Source organism: Ictalurus furcatus, chromosome 13 (assembly GCF_023375685.1).
Source record: "Ictalurus furcatus strain D&B chromosome 13, Billie_1.0, whole genome shotgun sequence".
Lineage (NCBI taxonomy): Eukaryota > Metazoa > Chordata > Actinopteri > Siluriformes > Ictaluridae > Ictalurus > Ictalurus furcatus.
The window spans coordinates 14673291-14691815 of record NC_071267.1 but is presented as its reverse complement, the minus strand read 5'-3'; the positions used below and the strand labels follow the sequence as shown (position 1 = coordinate 14691815).

The window sequence follows — 18525 nt, the reverse complement described above, 5'->3', positions numbered from 1 at the left end:
AACTCTTCAAACATGGTATTTTGGTTATGTCAAACTAACTGTTGGTCATAGCATTACAGCATGTGTGTGTATGTTTGTGTGAGTGCTTGTAAACAGATAGACCATCCAGCTGCAGATGGTCAGTGAGAGCAGTATAATAGACTTTCATTCAAGCAACACAATACAGCAAGAAAAATAAGAATAATCTGAAAAAACCCCCCAAAAAACACAGCGCCCCGAACAACATGCATCCATCGATGTTCCATATCGCTTATCCTACACAGGCTCACGGGGGAAAAATGTCAGGGAACTCGAGGCACCACTGAACAACATGCTGAACAATATTTTTCCTTTGAAGAATTTTAACTGTGAGGATGCCAGATACTCACCTCCAGAACCCTCCCCGTTATATACTGATGACAGGCTTCACACTGCACACCAAAGTGGATCTGGTAGTCTCTCTCACAGTACGGTGCACCATCCCTGAAAAACAGGGTGAGCGAATTGCTTACTCTTTGAAAAACCTTTGTATTCCCCTTTTACACCTCACCGTCACTGTCACCTCACCGTACCGTTTCTATATGTTTCTAGAAGGCATTGATAAGGTCCTTGCAAAGTCTACCCTTACAAAAGCTAACCAATTTTTATTTTTACTGAAGTTGAATTCAGAAAATGATTCAATTATATAATTAACTCAGGCAATTTGACTCCTCGTTATGTAGAGACTAAAATAACAGTTAAGTGACTAACTGTTGGGCAGTGGTGGCTTAGCGGTTAAGGCTCTGAGTTACTGATCGGAAGGTCAGGGGTTCAAGCTCCAGCACTGCCAAGCTGCCACTGTTGGGCCCTTGAGCAAGGCCCTTAAACCCTCTCTGCTCCAGGGGTGCTGTATCATGGCTAACCCTGCGCTCTGACCCCAACTTCATGGCATGCTGGGGTATGTGAAGAAAAGAATTTCACTGTGCTGTAATGTATATGTGACCAATAAAGACTCATTATCATTATCATTTACCCTAATACAAACTGAATAAATTTCATTGACTTCATTGTCAAAATCAGCTTGTATACCAATACCTATGCATTTCTTCCCTTATGCAAATACTTCCAGAAGCAATTAAACCTCGTTTTAAAATAATAAACGTGCCCCTTGGCATTAGCTATGTACCTAAATCTTTTAAATTAGGGTTAGTTATCAAAATAAATCGATTACAAACCTGCCATTAACATATTAAATCGATATAAAACCATGTCACAGTGTCATAATAAGGCTCAAGCATAATGTATAATACACAGTCAGAACTACAGTGAAAGCCGGAATAATGCCATGGTCAAGAATGAAACAACCATAGTTAGTATAAGATAAAACAAATGAAAAAACTGTGGTAGTATCCTAGTTGTTTAGTAGTATTACGGTTTAATGTATACTAAACACAGCTACACAGTAACATCCTGGTAGCTCTTGGTGTTTCAGAGTTTGATGTCCATGAAGTACCACCGTTAAACATAGAGAACTATAACTGAATTTTCCAAAGGATAGACACACGGTGCAAGTACAAAGACACACACAGGAACGGACAGTGAGAGAGACAGGCTGATGAGATTTACTCACTTGCTGATGTATTCGCCACTCAGAACTTTGCCGCAGGCCTTGCACTTGAAGCAGCCGAGATGCCACTGTCTGTCCAAAGCTAGCAGAGCCTGTCCATTTTTAATATCCCTGCCACAGCCTGCACAATCTGCAGAACACACACACACACACACACACACACACACACACACACACACGCTTTTAATTACAATCAGGTAAACAGACATCAGTAGCAGGATTCAACTAAACCTCATAATCATTTCTGTGTACAGACATTCAAACAAAACTCTAACAAGCCACTAGGTGGAAGTGCAAGATTATAGAAACACAACAGCCCGGGGCTCAGCACTGCCTTCTTCACATGAAATATGGGGAGTTAACTGTGCACTGGTAGTATGTGTAAATGTTGTGTCCAAAAATAGGATCCAAAAATTGCCCAGACTTATCATTTTGTATTTTGACTGGGATCCAAATATCATCCTAATCACTAATATACTGCATAAGTATATTTTATGTCATTATCGCGAACCTTTTTTTTAAGACATTTTCTCCCATATATACTGCAAACGCAGTTTATGTCAACTAATAAAATTTTAAGGGAAGTTGTTTCAGCATTCAATAAACATATAGTATTCATGCAAATTAATCAATAAATACAGAATACTGCATGCTCTTTCAGAACTTAGGGAAAGTGTAATTAACCAGAATTACTTTTTACTATATTGCTCCAGTGTTTAAAAGTTGAATAAAAAAGTAACAAGACCCTTCATGCTTGAATGTAACAACTGGTTCAGTCCTTCACTCAGTACAAAGAAAAAGTGAGGAATTTGAGAGCGAGAGAGAGAGCGAGAGAGAGCGAGTGAGTGAGTGAGAGAGAGAGAGAGAGAGAGAGAGAGTGAGTGAGAGAGAGAGAGAGAGAGAGAGAGAGAGAGAGAGAGAGAGATTAGAAGAGAACCAGCAAAGAGCAGAGATATAAAAGTTTCAAAAGGAGACCTGTGTTGTCTCATCCTGTCAGCATATTAAAGGCTTTAGACTCTCAGAACTCTCGGATGTCTTTTAGAAGTGGAAAGGCTCTCAAGATTTGGCAAAATCCACCAAGACATGAATAGCCATGGACTGTATAATCTCTGCCTTCCATGAGCTCATGTGGGCCAACAAATGTCATCAGTGACCATTCAATTCTCTAACTGAAAGACAAATTATCAGTCATGCATGACACAAAGGTTCATTCAACCTAAAATTGTATGTGTGTGTGTGTGTGTGAGACAGCAAGTGGAGAGAGAGAGAGAGAGAGAGACTCTCTTAATTTAATTATTACAATGCTCATGAAATTAACAATGTTTTTTCTGAAGTTAAACTAAAAACAACCTTATACTGAGTTTCTGCAATGTAAAACTGAACTTTACTGACGTTATTAATCTGTTTTACTTTGTAATCTTTTGTCAACATGCAATAACGTTTTCCTGACTGAAACATCTTCTGTTTTTTCATTATGTCGCAATGCACATGTACTGTACAGTAGGTGGGGGACATATTATCAACCAACAATATCATGTTTTTGTCCACAATCCACTTCCCCAATCACCAGCTACAATTGAGCAAAAGTACTGAGTGTGACTAGCATTCGGAAATATGTCACCATACAGAAGATGAAATTTGTACTAAAGTCATGCCATGTCATACACTTCCTTATTATAACTTGAGTGGAAGAATTTGAATGTGGCCGTGTTGAAGTCCTGAAACCGATCAACACAGAGAGGAATGACTGGTATCAAGAAATCTCAGTGGCATTGGAACGCTCGAATGATAACTCAATGACAAATTTAATAGAGTCAGACATGTTGAATAGAAAAATTCCATGCCTTATAAACCCTAAAGGACAACTAAATCTTTAAAACACAACTGAGACAAGAGCACGAGATAAATGTCTGGAGAATGTAAGTGTACAGAGACAAGTCCTACTGGTCAGTTTTGAGTTTCTCTTTCCCTCCCCGTTGGCCATGCATACTGAATTACAAAACTTCCTCCGGAGAGAAACTGAGACGAAGGAAATGAAGGGAAAAGAGAGAGAACAAGTTCTTATTTGCTTGAGAGCACAGGACTGGATATTTGGGTATTTGAGTCAGGTTAAATAGCATGGCATCTGATTTGGGCTTGAAACCTGATTAAACTGCACTTTTAATTAATAAGTTATGTGAAAGCTTTGCACAACAATGGAGAGTCATGGAGAACAGGGAAGAGATAAAGCAGAAGATAACAGGATTACTGGAGGAACACTGGTTTGGAGTATAGTGCACATAGGCAGAGAGCAAAAGCATGCTGTGACTCACTGCTGGAAGCACTGATGTCTTTGGGAGGAGGAGACATTGGCTGGATGCAGTGCTGGCAGAGACAGTCCTTTCCATTGAACGTGACGCGGTCTCCAGCAGGAAATGGCCGTCTACATAAACAGAACGTCATGAGGTTAAACACAGAGACGCGCAGTATAATTTAATACAGCTCTCTATTATCTCAGCATGAACACTTTCCCATGATCTCAGTGTGACATCATGTGCTATTTTCTGGGAGTAAACTAATAAGCCAGGGGACATTAGTCCAATTATTTGGCCTCAAGATCTATGAAGCATCTGCTAGTGCTCAGGTATATGGTACCAACAAGACAAGTCAAGTACTGCTGGGTGAACCTCTGGTGAATTGAAGTATAGTCAGTAACAATAATCAGTGTTGAAGTAACAATTATATACATGGATTATTTAAGGGGTTGTCAACTGGCAGATCATAGTCCAGATGTGAATTTCACATATACTGTAGCAGACATGATAAACATCTGAAAAAAAATGTCTGTATCACTGTTCAGTTTTTAAAAATGAACTAGCTCAACTTTAATAGCTGAACCTTTGTAATGGCGAATCCACAGGGCTATAGACATTCAGTCAGAAAGGGGAGAGTTTTCATAATCTGGTCTGATTAGCAAACTGACAACTAGTCAAAAGTGGTACAAATAGTGAAGCACCACTATGAAAGAAAACATATCCACTTCAGATTGCCTTATAGTCATTTAAGGTCAAGCATTAAAAGGTATTTTATTTAAAATAATACCCCTGGCCTATTTACACATCACAGCACACACAATTCATCCAATCATGTCAAAGTCTGAGTCTCAAGTGCAACTCAGGTTACAAGTTCTGAAAATCAAGACTAATGTTGGACACCATGCAGTGTTTGGAGCACATCATATGGGAATAATCATAATTACGACCTTCCAACTGGGAAAAACAATTTAACCTCTATGTAAGCAATAGTTCCAAGTCTGAATTTTGTGAGCTTTCATTAAGACTATGGTGTCAATCCTTACAATTCAGTTTACATTTCAGTTGATAACAACTTGAACTAAGTGTTTTCCTGTCTGCTAATGTTACATCACTATGTGTATTTGACCAGGTGATGATGTGTAGATAGTTATGCGATGTATGTGTATCTGTACAGGAATTGATTATACTAGTAGTAGTAAAATTAGCTGTACTAATGATAAGTGTCCATGCATATGCAGGTGATGTCTGTATGTGTATGCCCAGTGTTAACTCACTTGCAGATGGTGCAGACGAAGCAGGTGGGGTGGTAGGTCTTCCCGAGGGCCGTCACCACCTCTCCTTCAACAAAGTTCCCACAGCCATGGCAGCGTGTTCCATGCAGCCTTTGGTAGTCCAGTGTGCACAGATACTCGCCATTCTTCATGAAGAAACCACCTTGGGCCAGGTCACAACCACACACTGGGCACACACACAGACAGATAATCATGCAGTATTAATGTACATGTCTAATGCAAAATTCGCTCATCAAAAAGAATACATTTACGCATCGTGACTTGATGTAGCTTTAACACTGTATAATATGATGTTTAATACATGGGATCAACTAAGGTGGAGAATAGCTGTGATATCTTTTCTAGAAGATTATAATACTTGGCTTCCATCCATTAGTGTTATGATTCCTCAGTTTACAGCATCCACTGGTGGAGCATTTGGCACTAGTTTAGATAGTGTGTGTGTGTGTGTGTGTGTGTGTGTGTGTGTATGTGTCTGTGTGTAGGTTGAACTGCACTAGTAGATCTCTAGTAGATGTCTTTTGCCTAGTTTGTAGGTCTGATTTGAATGACAGCTCTTTGGCAAGCCAGGCCAATATTGTACATCGTCCAGCATATTTAATGCCATTTGATATTCTCACTCATCTATCAGTTTTTCAATTTGCAACCCTTAACCCGTCTTTAGACCTTCACTGAATAACGCTGTACTGAGAGAGTGGAGATGTTTATAAACAGACTGACTGTGTCTCCATGTTGAAAACTCATCTGCAGATGTGTGTGGGAGGCGAAATGTTATGGTGCTGTACCTGACACGTTCAAACATGTCCCAAGTGGGGTGCAACACTTTCCCTAACAAATCAATATACAATATACAGTCTGAAATATAACTTTGACTTAGTAGGTAAAAGGGATTAGGGTAATAATGCAAAGGAATTCACTGAGATTTATAATGTATATTTTACCTGGGAAGATGCATGTAGTTTACCTTTAAATCTTTACTTTACTTTAAAATAATTTAAGGGACAGCAGTGCTCTTTAATATAATTTTTTTTAAAAAATCATTTTCATTAGCCTCTTTATCCTGTCATGGTTGTGGTGAATCTGGAGCCTATACTAGGAACACTGAGCATGAGGTGGGAATACCAATCTATCGCAATGTACAGAACCATGCACACACACATTCACACACTCATTCACACCTAGAGGCAACTTAAAGTGGCCAAGCTTAATAGCAGCATGTTTTTGGGAGGTGGGAGGAAACCGGAGAACCCAGAGGAAACTCACAAGAACACTGGGAGAAAATGTGAAACTCAACACATTACAGTAACCTGTGCTGTGGATCAAACTGGGGACCCTGGAGCTCTGAAGTGACAATGCTGAACAGTAGGATCCATTTATAACCACAAATAAAGCTTTCCAGGGGAAAGATATGTTCAGAAGATGTACCACTGATGGTAGCACGGCAGAAAATGTAGCACCTTCAACCTTTATATTGTTTCCTATAATCATGGTGATATTGCAGACCCACACATAGAGTCAACCAGAACACACAGAAACAACTGCAGTGCAAACATGCAGACACACAGCTTTTTATTTCTTTAAGAGTCAGGGAAGTGTCAAATGTATGACGCAGGCAACAGTAATTACTGAGAGTCAGGTGGAGGCAGAAACCGCTGTGTGTGTGGATGGTTGACGTAAGTGTAACAGCATGCATGTGTTCAGTATAGTGATTCTCACTTCAGGCTCAGTTACTTTCATCCTGAGACAAATTCAAATCCACTTCCATAGCACAGATATTCCATGAAGTCAACTGAAGCAGAAGTGAATGATTCATTAGCACAGGAGAATTATAACCAGAGCAGCTATAGAGCAGTTTGCATTTTTTCCATCTCTGCATCTCTTCATTAATATTTCACTGGATTTCCTGGATGCTTTTCCTTCCTTCAGTACTGCTACACTGCTCTGTGCTATAGTGCTCTGTGCTACATTAGCGAATACATGACCAAATAGGACTACATTACAGCATCTGCACTGAATATATAATGTGTTCTAAACAGATACAAAAATACATAGATATGAATGAATGTGAATGATGAATGAGGTGTGTATTAGGACTGGGATGCTGTGGGACACAGCAAAAAATATTATAAGCAGGAGGTTTTTACTTGCAGGCATGAGTGAGGGCTCAGATGTGAAGCTCGCAGAACAAAAAAACCCCATAATAAATAAATAAATAAATAAATAATGTGCAGTGTTGCATGATGCAATTACATTCTTAGTAACTGCCTGGTCAGGGTCATGGTGATTAAAATTAGGCTTCTTGTTTGTTTATATTTTGGGAAATAGAAGCAACTAAATTCATTCATTCGCAAATATAGTTGGAATGTAGAAACCAAAATAATAAGTGTGTGAGCAGGATTTTTTTTTTTTTTTTTTTAAAGAGTACTGTGCACATCTCTAGTTGAGACCAATTATGAACTCGAGTGAAGTAGCTGCGGTTGAGGAACTGTCAGAGCCATATGTTTTTTCAGTGATTTCCAGTGTTTCCAGGGTTGTAATAAGGCTCATTAAAAAAAACAAAAAAACATGGAAAATCCCCCTCTGGTTTAGGCCACACCCACTTCAGTTTTAAATCCAAATGCAGCTATGGATATTTGGTGCACTAAACAGATACAGATAGGCATTGCATTACACTGTTACACCCCTATATTACATGCAACACCGCTGCCCCTACTGCACCCCTATGTACTATATGTGCCAATACCACACAGGAAAACGTCATGGGATGAAGCTTTGGTCCTAATTATTCCCTGCATGCTACAATGATCACAGTAGGATATGCACAATTAGTCAGAATGCATGCTGTGAGAATGAATGCCCCTTCACATTGTAGCTGTTTTAGTGGTGCCACTTTCCTGCACATCCAGAGCTATTAACAACACTTTGTAAATCTCTGTAGTCCACCAATGAAGAGGACAAAATGATGACTAAATGAGACCTTTGGCATGAGAGCATTCTTGGCATGTCTTTTTGTTTTCAGAGCTCCATCATTATCCATGTGGTACTAGAACCAAAGTCATCACTGCAATGCAGTGCAACAGGGTGATGTGCCTGTCCAACTACATTAGCCTTGACGGTTGCCCCTGACTGATGTTTGCCAGGATGTTAGCTTAACTGCACGGCTGTTTGAAACTCACACACGTCTGCCAAATAAGCATTAAGACATTCTTAGTGTTGAGTTTTTTTTTAAATTTATTTTTAATATTTAGTCTGGTTTTCATGTAAAATGTTATGTGACAAGCTGAACTAGTTGAATAAAAGAGGTGGGTGTGGCCTTTTTTGGAAAAAGAGATGTGTGCAGGACTGTTTTTTATTCTTGTTAGCATAGTTATTATTTTTGTTTATCCATACCTATGACATTTTCTAGCTAATTTAGCTAATTATTTCTAGATAATAATTGTAATAATAATAAGCACTATTTCCCAATTTTTATGGCTAAACAAACTATTAACCTAACTTAAACCACCGCTACCCTGACCAGGCAGTTACTAAGAAAGAATGAATGAATTCTGTAAGTTCATCACCGTACATGCATAATACACATTCATGTTAATGAATGTGGTCTTTCTTTATCTAGCGACCTTCATATCTGACCTCTTGCGCATTACCCCAAACTTCATATCTGACTGCATGCGCATGTGTATAACACATTATCATTCATAATCACAGTCAGTACATGAAGAATGGGTCATTTTAATCAGTCCGTACAGGATTTTGCAAAGTTTTTGTGATTGTTGCACCCAAAAACGCTTGATTTTGCTGCAGTTTTTGTTAAGATCTGCGATGCAACTTGTGGGATTTTTTGTGCTGTTTAAAACTCCTTGAATTGCTGAAATCACAACAGCATGAAATTGTTTTGCACGGTTTTCCACAGTGATGTTTTTTGGTAGATGAGACCTTTTAGCTGTACTCATGCTCGATGCACATGACTCAAAGAGGGCTTTGGATGAATGCGTGTTGTAATAACGTCACATGACACGTCTTGGCCCAAATCTGCAGAAAATCTGCTGTTAATTTTGAAAAATTGCAAGCTCCTCCAAATATTGTGGAGTTTGTTTGATTTTGCGTTAACTTCTGCAATCACAAAATCCAGGAGAGACTGTATTCAGTACAGGGATGTGTTGATATTGTGTTGATATTCTTGCTTTTGGTAATCACACATATGCTACAAATGCAGATTAGGTAAAAAAAAAAAAGTTATTTCTTTTAGTTCCAATAATCTATCTTAAATGAGTTTTACTATATCCAATATACCAAATAAAACACAGGCCAAAGGTTGAAACTACATATCCCCTGATGGAACCACCCCAGTGACAAGCTTTTCTGCCCTAAAGGGTACAGTTTACAATTTTTTTCTAAAAGGACTAGAGAATGAGACAGTGGTAATTAACTGTATCTGGGATATGTGTTTCTATAAGGAGCAGTTTCATATAATAATGAATTATGTGTTCTTCTTAAATTTAACTGTTGATTTTATGCCAATCAAACTAATTGCCCACTGTGATGTACAACACAAAGGCAAAGAGTACTTAATGGACAAACAAAATGTAATCAATACAGCATACATGTAAAAGAAAGTAGCACAGTCATAATTAAACTGTAGCATTAAAGAGTCCATTGGGAATTAATTATATCTTTACATCCTGAAGTATACAGGACATTGCTCCAAATAACTCAATATTTGTCTCATTATCTTTAACTTGCACTTGTCTATAGTAATCAGATTAAAGTAAATCCAGCCTCTATGTCTAGTTCTTGAGGTTTCTATATATGGCTAATCTTTAGTTGGCAGGTTCAGGAAGATTAGGAGTAAAGTCCATTCAGGGCTTGGGAAATCCTGAGGCCTTTAGTTAGTGAACAGCCGCAGAGTGACCCTTGGTTAGACCCATGGCGAGTGCTCCTCCCTACTACTCTGCTTTACAGGCTTTTGGCACTTGTACATTACGGCAACTTTTGGAGCAGCTATAAATGTTGACCACATATGTATTTGTCACATGTATCCATGGAGACTTGTTGAACTAGCACTGAGTTTGTGGTACAACAGTGGACAGTTATGATGAGTGATTATATGATGAGCTATAACGGTTTTTACAACAGTCCAATCATAAATGTGTGTGTGTGTGTGTGTGTGTGTGTGTGTGTGTGTGTGTGTGTGTGTGTTTGAAAGAATAACTATGCAATGGGAGTAGGGCTGGCTGAAGTGTCTGTGACGGTGACAGCTGCCAGGAAAATCCACTCAACTATTTTTGTAAAGAATGCTTTAAGTGTATCCGCCATCCTTCAGAAGCAGCTTCTTCCATCACCTCCTCCATCACCCAAACCTCCTGCCAAACCCTGCCAACACTAACATTCAGATTAGCCAACCTTTAATAAATACATTGTGAAGGAATTAAACTCCACTTCCTTTCCCTGCTCTCAGTCACTCTGAGAGAGAAGTTCAGTATTCATGCACTTCATACACAGTAAATCTGACTGAGTTCCCACCAGTTCAAAGAGCTGAAATCTGTGTTTAATATGGGATGGATTTATATGTGGGAGTACAACATGAAAAAAGCAACTAAACTACGATTTCTAAACTGAGGCTTTGAGAACATTTTCGTATTCAGAGTAAATGATTTTAGTGTCTATGAATGCCCAAATACACTGTTATAGACAAGTATTATGTGCAATGCAGTAGATGCAACTGTTATAACTGTTAGATATTTCAGTTCATGCAGGATTTGTTTGTATTAATTTTGTAAGCCCCTGCATATTTCACAGCTTACTTTTAATTGCAGTCAAGAAAATGACTTGCACTGCTTGTGGGTGGTACAGTGGTGCAGTTGGTAGCGCTGCCGCCTCACACCTCCAGGGTCTTTGGGTTGATTTTGAGCTTGGGTTACAACCTATGTGGGGTTTCACATGTTCTCCTGTGGGTTTCCTCTGGATTCTCTGTTTCCTCCCACCTCCCAAGCCATTGGCTACGCTGAACTGAATGTTTGGAAGGTTTCAAGATTAACACACTGGCACCTTGTTGTGGCACCTTGTTGGAGGAAAAGCGCTATCAATCAAGAACCATGGTAAATGGTCTGCACTTATATAGCACTTTTTTTTTTTAACCTTAGCGGTTTTACAAAGCGCTTTACACACCAATGACAGCAGAGCTGCCATGCAAGGTGCTAGCTTGCCATTGGGAGCAACTTGGGGTTCAGTGTCTTGCCCAAGGACATGTGGGTCATGTGGGCCGGGAATCGAGCTGCCAATCCTACGATTAGTGGACAACCTGCTCTACCACCTAAGCCACAGCTGCCCACCAGAATATGAGCATACGAAGAGTATCACACCCATCCTACTCATCATGTCATATTACATGTAATTGAATTTACAAACTATATATCATGCAAAAAATAACAAATGAATGAGATCATCCTATGGAAAAGTTGCAGCAATGACATACTGGAAAAATATCATAAGGTATGAAACCCTGGATGAGTGTGAGGCTTTGCCCCTTTCTCATTAACGTAAATCCACAGCTGCTGAGTGGCTGTGATTCCTGGCATAGCTGCACAGTACACATACATGTTGTGTAGAACCCCTCCCTGGCTCCTCGCTCTCTCACAGCAGGTTCAGCAAAGCTATTTCCAGTCACACAAGCTTTATCGACTCCTGGAGACTGTGCTGAAAATAGCACAGAGCCTCTCTGACTGACACAGCATTCACAAAGCAGATCGTGGGGGAGGCAAAGAAAGATAAGCATGACACTAAAAGAGGATGAGGATAAGAATTCAGAGTGCAGGAATGAGGGAGAGTATGGAGGGTGATGGTTAATACACATGCTCACTGGTGCACACAATGTGAGTTTCCTCTAAGTAATCTACTGTAGCTAATGGGACAGCAAATAGAAGCACAGTGTATTGGCTCAGATCATAGACACAGTCAAGCCATACACTGCCAAATCTCAACTTCTGGAAGGCTTTTACTGCAAACGCCCGCCAGCCACATATTTACAGACACAGTTATATGTTATGCAAACCTCTGTATCCTGCATTCCAGGAATAGAGCTATACGTTACATTTATAGATAACCAAAATGATTAGGGCACACTACAGTTCTCTGGAATATCAGTAGAGCCATTCTTGGGGACTGCAGCAATTTACCAGAAAATAACACAAACATCTATAAATAATTCATTGGGCAGCACAGATTACAGTGACAATATCTACAACAGAAAATACATAGATATTGTAGGTCCAAGACATTTAGTGTTAGAATGTGTTTTAAATATTTTACTGGCACTAAGAGCACCTGTATATTTCAGAAAGTGTTTCTGATTGAGGGGCACGATGGCTCACACCTCCAGGGTTGGGGGTTTGATTCCGTCCTCCGTGTGTGTGTGGAGTTTGAATTTCCAAATTGTCCGTAGTGTGTGATTGTGCCCTGCAGAGGGTTGGCACCCTGTCCAGGGTGTCCCCTACCTTGTACCCCAATTTCCCTGGGATGGGCTCAAGGCTCCCCGTGACACTGTGTTGGATAAATGGCATTGGAAAATGGATGCATGGATAGTTCTGATCACACCATTGAACAAAATTCTGGTCCTTTTTACATTCTAGTTTTCGATTTACTCTCAAAATGACACCGAAGATACTTTATACGACCTCATGTCATAGTGCTGTTGAATTATAGTGCAGAATGGTGAGGTTTATATTGACAGGCAATATGATAGACAGACAAGTAGAGATATCTCCTTGTGTGCTGATTTTTATGAAATCACTGACCCTACCTTAAAACATTTCAGGTTTTTCTTCAGATATAATCTGAGTTATATCAGTATATGTTAATGTGGCAGCAGGGATGTGGTCGGGCATCAGTGGCAGATGGAGAGGAGGCGGGTTTAACCAGCAGGTAATGGGTGATGATTCTCACCTGTGTCTTATTACCGCAAGCCTACTGTTCTTATGTGTGTTTCTTTGTGCTTTCAGTGACTGCTGTGAGCCAGAGAGAGAGAGAGAGTGACATAGCTAGCAGAGCTTGCAATGAACACATACACACACACATACACACACACACACACTCACACACACACACAGACACATGCACAGAGTGTGATCTTAACCTTGAATGAGGTGAAAGCAGCGAGCTAGTGACGGCCCCTTTTGGGTTACATTTCTGTTAGTTTGGGATTTTTTTTCTGTTGAGCTTGAAAGTGCACTGAAAAGCTGAGGAAAAATAAAAGTGAGGCCGGAGCTCTGCTCAAATTCCACCTGCCTCCCGAGGTTTCCTCCACACAGATACACATTGGGTTTGACATTTAACAATGTAGTTATCAACATTTATCTCCATGCTATTATTTACTAATAAGACTGAATAAGCATTATTCACTGTAGGTTTATTTAATTAGCATTAAGTAAATGTCAGCTAACTTCTGCTTTACGTTTTCAGTAAGGAGGCATTTATTTAGCATTAATGGAAGGAGTCTCCAGTATCACAGCTTTGTTACAGTTGAAAGTTTTTCACCATAGGAAAGTCTTCAGGATGCTTTACGCTTTCTCAGTAACATGTCAAACTGCATCTTTCTGTCTTATTAAGTTCAAGAGGAGGTGAGGGGATGACTTATATAACATAATGATATGATAACAGGAACTAATGTTCCTGATTATATACTGTATGATCAAATATAATTCCCTTCATTTCTAGTTTCATGCTAGTTAATTATGTCAGCCTTAGTACTAATGACAAAACCAATACCAGCAATGTCAGCATTTGATTGTCAGCAATACAATTTATTCTGGTCACCTGCAAAACCAGCATGCCAAGCTGATGCTTTTTTTAAACAGTAAAGCTAGCTGTAAAGCACTGAGCTGGAAATATGTGCTTATCGTCATTCTGAGAAAAGCATGGAGGAGGTTTTAATGATTAACAGTAATACAGAATGAAAGAGGTACTCTGCTGTTAGGAATGAAAACCACAGACCTCTGCAAACATGGTTTCTAAGATTGTTATGGCTGCCATTGCAAAAGCTGTATTGATACTTGTAGACAGAATAAAGTGGCACTACGGTTGCCCTTTTAACTTTTCCCGAGAACAGTTTCCATTAAGATTCCTTGAACTGAGATTATTTAACATTATTAAGCATTAATCCACCATGAGTAACATTAACAAAGTAACTATAATTTGTATTAGTCTATGTTTGTCCCATTCTTAAGTAAAATTAAACCCACACTAACCAACCTGAACTTACACCTTAATGAACATGTTTGTGGTTGTCATCTGACAAAATTCAGAACTGAGGCTGAATGCTAATTTGGCAATGGAGGTCAGAGGTCAGTAAGTTTCCAACATTTATGTACATGCTGTAATTGAATAATAAGAATGAATAAACATGGTTCAGTGTATGTGTATTTAGTTCAAATTAAGCAAATGCAAGTTAATACAATACATGTCCTAACTTACATTCTTACTTTGTTAACATTACTTCTGGTTTATTAATGCTGACATTCATGGATTGTTCATGTTAAAGAATGTTAACTATGGGGACGTTAACACTTTTACACATTCGTAGAACTTCAATTCTACTATGAACAGTGCTGTTTTTCTGAATGGAGTTACTCAGAATCAGTGTGATGATGGGTGAAAGCTGAATGATGTAGTAAAATGAGGAAGTCTGCTCGCTCTCTCTCTCTCTCTCGTTCCCAGAAGGTAATGAGGGAATGCTCGTTGTACCTGGCAAGTTGCCACTCAGAATAAATCTCAAGCTCTCTTGTACAATCCAGGGGCTCAGGTGGTCAATCCACACAAGTGTTGCAAATATGGATGACCATGGATCCTAGTACTCTTAAAATAAATGAAAAGGCTGGTCAGAGTGCCATGGAGATACACATCTTAGTAGTAATAAGACGTTCCTACTATCGGCTGAGGTTATTGCTAATTTATTCTCACTCCATACTATGAACTCTTTCCTCTTCAGCCATAACTGGTGATGATATACTAATAAAAAGAACAGACCTATTCAGCCCTACAGGGTGTTGAGTTTACTACATGGCATTAATGTGGTATTCATGTGAGTGACCAATCATGTTTAAGGATTATTTGTTATTTAAGAATTAAATCCATGGGTGATAAGCTTACAGGCCAACTTTTAAAGCCGCTGATTTTTTTTTCTCAGGTCATCTAAGCAGGCTATTGATTGACAGAAAGCTATAAACAAGCAATTAGAATTTACTTCAGAACACAGAGTACAACAGGAGACTACTTCTTGTTTTATCCTTCCATTGCATATCTTTGCTTTGACTTGAAGTGGTTCGTGAGTCATATAGTAATAATTATTCAACCTCTTTATCAAAATGGATAAGAAAGCAACGTCAGCACAGGATTGAACTCTTTCCACACGTGACAGAGATGCACACATGACGTGTCCAAGAGCAATCCCATGCTGAACATGTTTTCCCTTTTCCAATCTAGATTACATCTCGTTAGCTATTTAACAATCCATTCCTTCACTGACACAGCTGTATGAACAGAAGGTCTTACCTTTGCAGGTGAAGCACTTGATGTGGAAATGCTTGCTCTGCACGCGCAGCACCTCCCCTTTACATGGCTCCCTGCACTTGTAACACTGGATGACCAGTTTCTCCGGGGGCCGGTGGGCTTCCTGAGGATGGGCCACTGTGGGAGAGGGCAGAGAGACATTTTCATTAACAGGTCTTAGCAAAAGGTAAAAGGAGAAAACTCAAGAAAGTGGTCAGTCATCCAGCTGCTGGACAGACTAACTCCACATGATCGACCACAAATGTAGAGCGTAATCACACTGAGATCAGACTGCAGAGTGTGCAAATATAAATTTATGGTTGAAATAGTAATGTTTAGCCGCTGTAAAAATGAAACATGCTACAATGAACAGGAAGGTCATCGCTATGTCAAATATTAACAGAATTGAATTGGATAATTGGGTGGCTTTAACTTGACTGAAGAGGAGAAGCATGAATATAATGTGCTGTATAGCCATTATTGTGACCAAATACAAACTCAAACGACTCAGCCTGATGAACATAAAGCACAATGCTGGAGTGTTTCTGTACCAGCACAAGCCCACACCATGGGTGATGGCATACTGTGTGTAGGTGTGAGTGGTGCATCGTGTTAGGATGTGTGTAATCTGTATGGCTTGTTAGATGAAATGCTCTGTTTATCAAAAGCTCATGGAGAGGTTTTGACCTCCTTATCCAACTTCCCACCCGCCCAGCTATTTACTCACTTCACATACTGATTTATTGTCTATAAATCTGATCCACCCATCCCAAATGTCACTTGGAGTTATTTTTTTACCTCTTGCATAAGAACAGCCAAATACAATTGCTTCTACTTGTTTAATTGAAACAGTCAAGAGTGTACACACACACACACACACACACACACACACACACACAAACACACACACACATAGACAATAACAAACAGAGCACAGAAGGTGTTACATCTTGATAACTGCATGGCCCAGGGAGAATATGGGAGCTGATAGTAGAGAGCACAGATAGGAACAGATAATTAGAGGCAGGTTTTCTGCTCTCTGAAATGTACTGAGGCTTCTAACATCATCTGCCTCGTCGTCGTTCTCTTTCTCTCTGTCTCTTTCTTATTGACATGCTTAGTCAAGGTCATTAGGGCCAAAATGTCATCTCCACATGCATCGAGTCTGCGCTTCAATCATGCTTTTCGAAGAAAAGCTCCCCACTGAAGCTATCTTCAGTCTTTCTATTCCTGTCTCTTTTTTTCCCAACCCTCCTCACCTTCTCATGATCTCTCATTCACTGTCACTCTTCTCGTCCCCTTAATAAATCCTGCCAGCACCAAGTCATCCCTTCTGAATATGTATCTTCCCCCTTCTCCATGAGAGAGTTGATCTGTGCCTCTCCGACCAAATTGCCGGCCACTTCAAAGCTCTGCGCGAGATTAGTGTAGGAAAGAATGTGTCATATTGAGAGCGCGCTCTTTATCGGCCAGTCGGGTTGCACAGGCCTGCTGCCACAGAGCCTCTTCACTAATCAAACAACTCATTTTAAAGCCATGACAGTCATCCCCATGACAAGCTGCTTACAAAAACAAACTTCTGAATCAATTAAGTGCCTGTTTTGTCTCTCTTGCCATCTCTCGATCTCTCTCTGAGGCTCATGTTGGGAAGTGAATCCTCAGGAAAACTCCTATTGCAGCACAGACGGAAGCACAAGGATTTCTCACAGACCAGTATTCACCGCTGGAGAGAGCTGTTGCCATGGCGACCAGATTTAATGTCACGACAATACAGCACAGAGAAAGTTGTATAATGTAACGGGAGAATGAGGCTGCAGTATTTTGTCAAACTGACACTGAGGAATAGGCAGGTGGATTTATGCTGCATGTTGTTTTCCTGTAGCTGCAAAGCCATTTTCAGATCTTACTCAAAATGCAAGGCAGATATATAAAATGTATATACATTTATAAACTGCCTAATTACAGTATAAAAATGCCTAATTGCAAACACCACATTGATGTCATTGTAAAAATGTGTCCATGTGGTGAAGCAATACAATTCATATAAATGCTTCTATGAATCATCCATTCATGACAGATGTTATACAGATATACTGTAGGACTGTTTCTTTAACAAGGCAGTGTGTGCTGCAGGTTTAGCAGTACTGAGCATCACCCACTTATGCAAATCATCATATGGACAGGGATCTCCTTGAGCATTATGTGTTACTCATACTGAGTGTGAAGCATAGATGTGGAATACATCCCATGCCTTACAGAGAACGAAACCAGATGGTGTGAGAAAAAAAAACACTGTCGGAAGGTACGGAGCTTTATAATACTCCTGCTCAGAGTCATACATGCAGTATAGGTATGGTATAGAGTAAAGCAGGATAAAACATCACTTACAGTACAGATGCATGTTCACATATACATTACAGCACAATTAAATTCTTTTTTTTTCAGATATCCCAGCTTGTTAGGAAGTTGGGGTCAAAGAGCAGGGTCAGCCATGATGTGGTGCCGCTAGAGCAGATAGGGTTAAGGGCCTTGCTTAAGCTCCAGCTTGGCGATGCTGGGGCTTGAACCCCTGACCTTCTGATAAGTAACCCAGCGCCTTAACCTTTGAGCCACAACTAGCTAAAAGGTGCATACTATGCATGTGGAAGCTCATGGAAGACATGTGTTTTGGTTGCCCAGAAGGCTAAAAAGTGCCAGCTAATGTAATGTAATTTACATTTAGCTACCTAGTTAGCTTAGATTAATACAGACTAATCAAAATGAACAAGTATAACAATGTTTCTAATGTAGCACATTGTGTTTGCACCCTCAA

The 18525-nt window shown here is 39.7% G+C and overlaps 1 protein-coding gene across 1 annotated transcript in view; it reads right to left on the bottom strand.

Moving 5' to 3' along the window:
• Window positions 1–18525, bottom strand: part of ablim1b (actin binding LIM protein 1b) — a 43494-nt gene that overhangs the window by 21253 nt on the left and 3716 nt on the right. Inside the window, exons 2-6 of the mRNA XM_053640423.1 lie at window positions 15717–15851; window positions 5154–5337; window positions 3898–4007; window positions 1589–1715; window positions 369–462 (exon numbers count right to left, since the gene is read on the bottom strand). Coding sequence (XP_053496398.1) covers window positions 369–462; window positions 1589–1715; window positions 3898–4007; window positions 5154–5337; window positions 15717–15851 — 650 coding nt within the window. The remainder of the gene's footprint in view (window positions 1–368; window positions 463–1588; window positions 1716–3897; window positions 4008–5153; window positions 5338–15716; window positions 15852–18525) is intronic.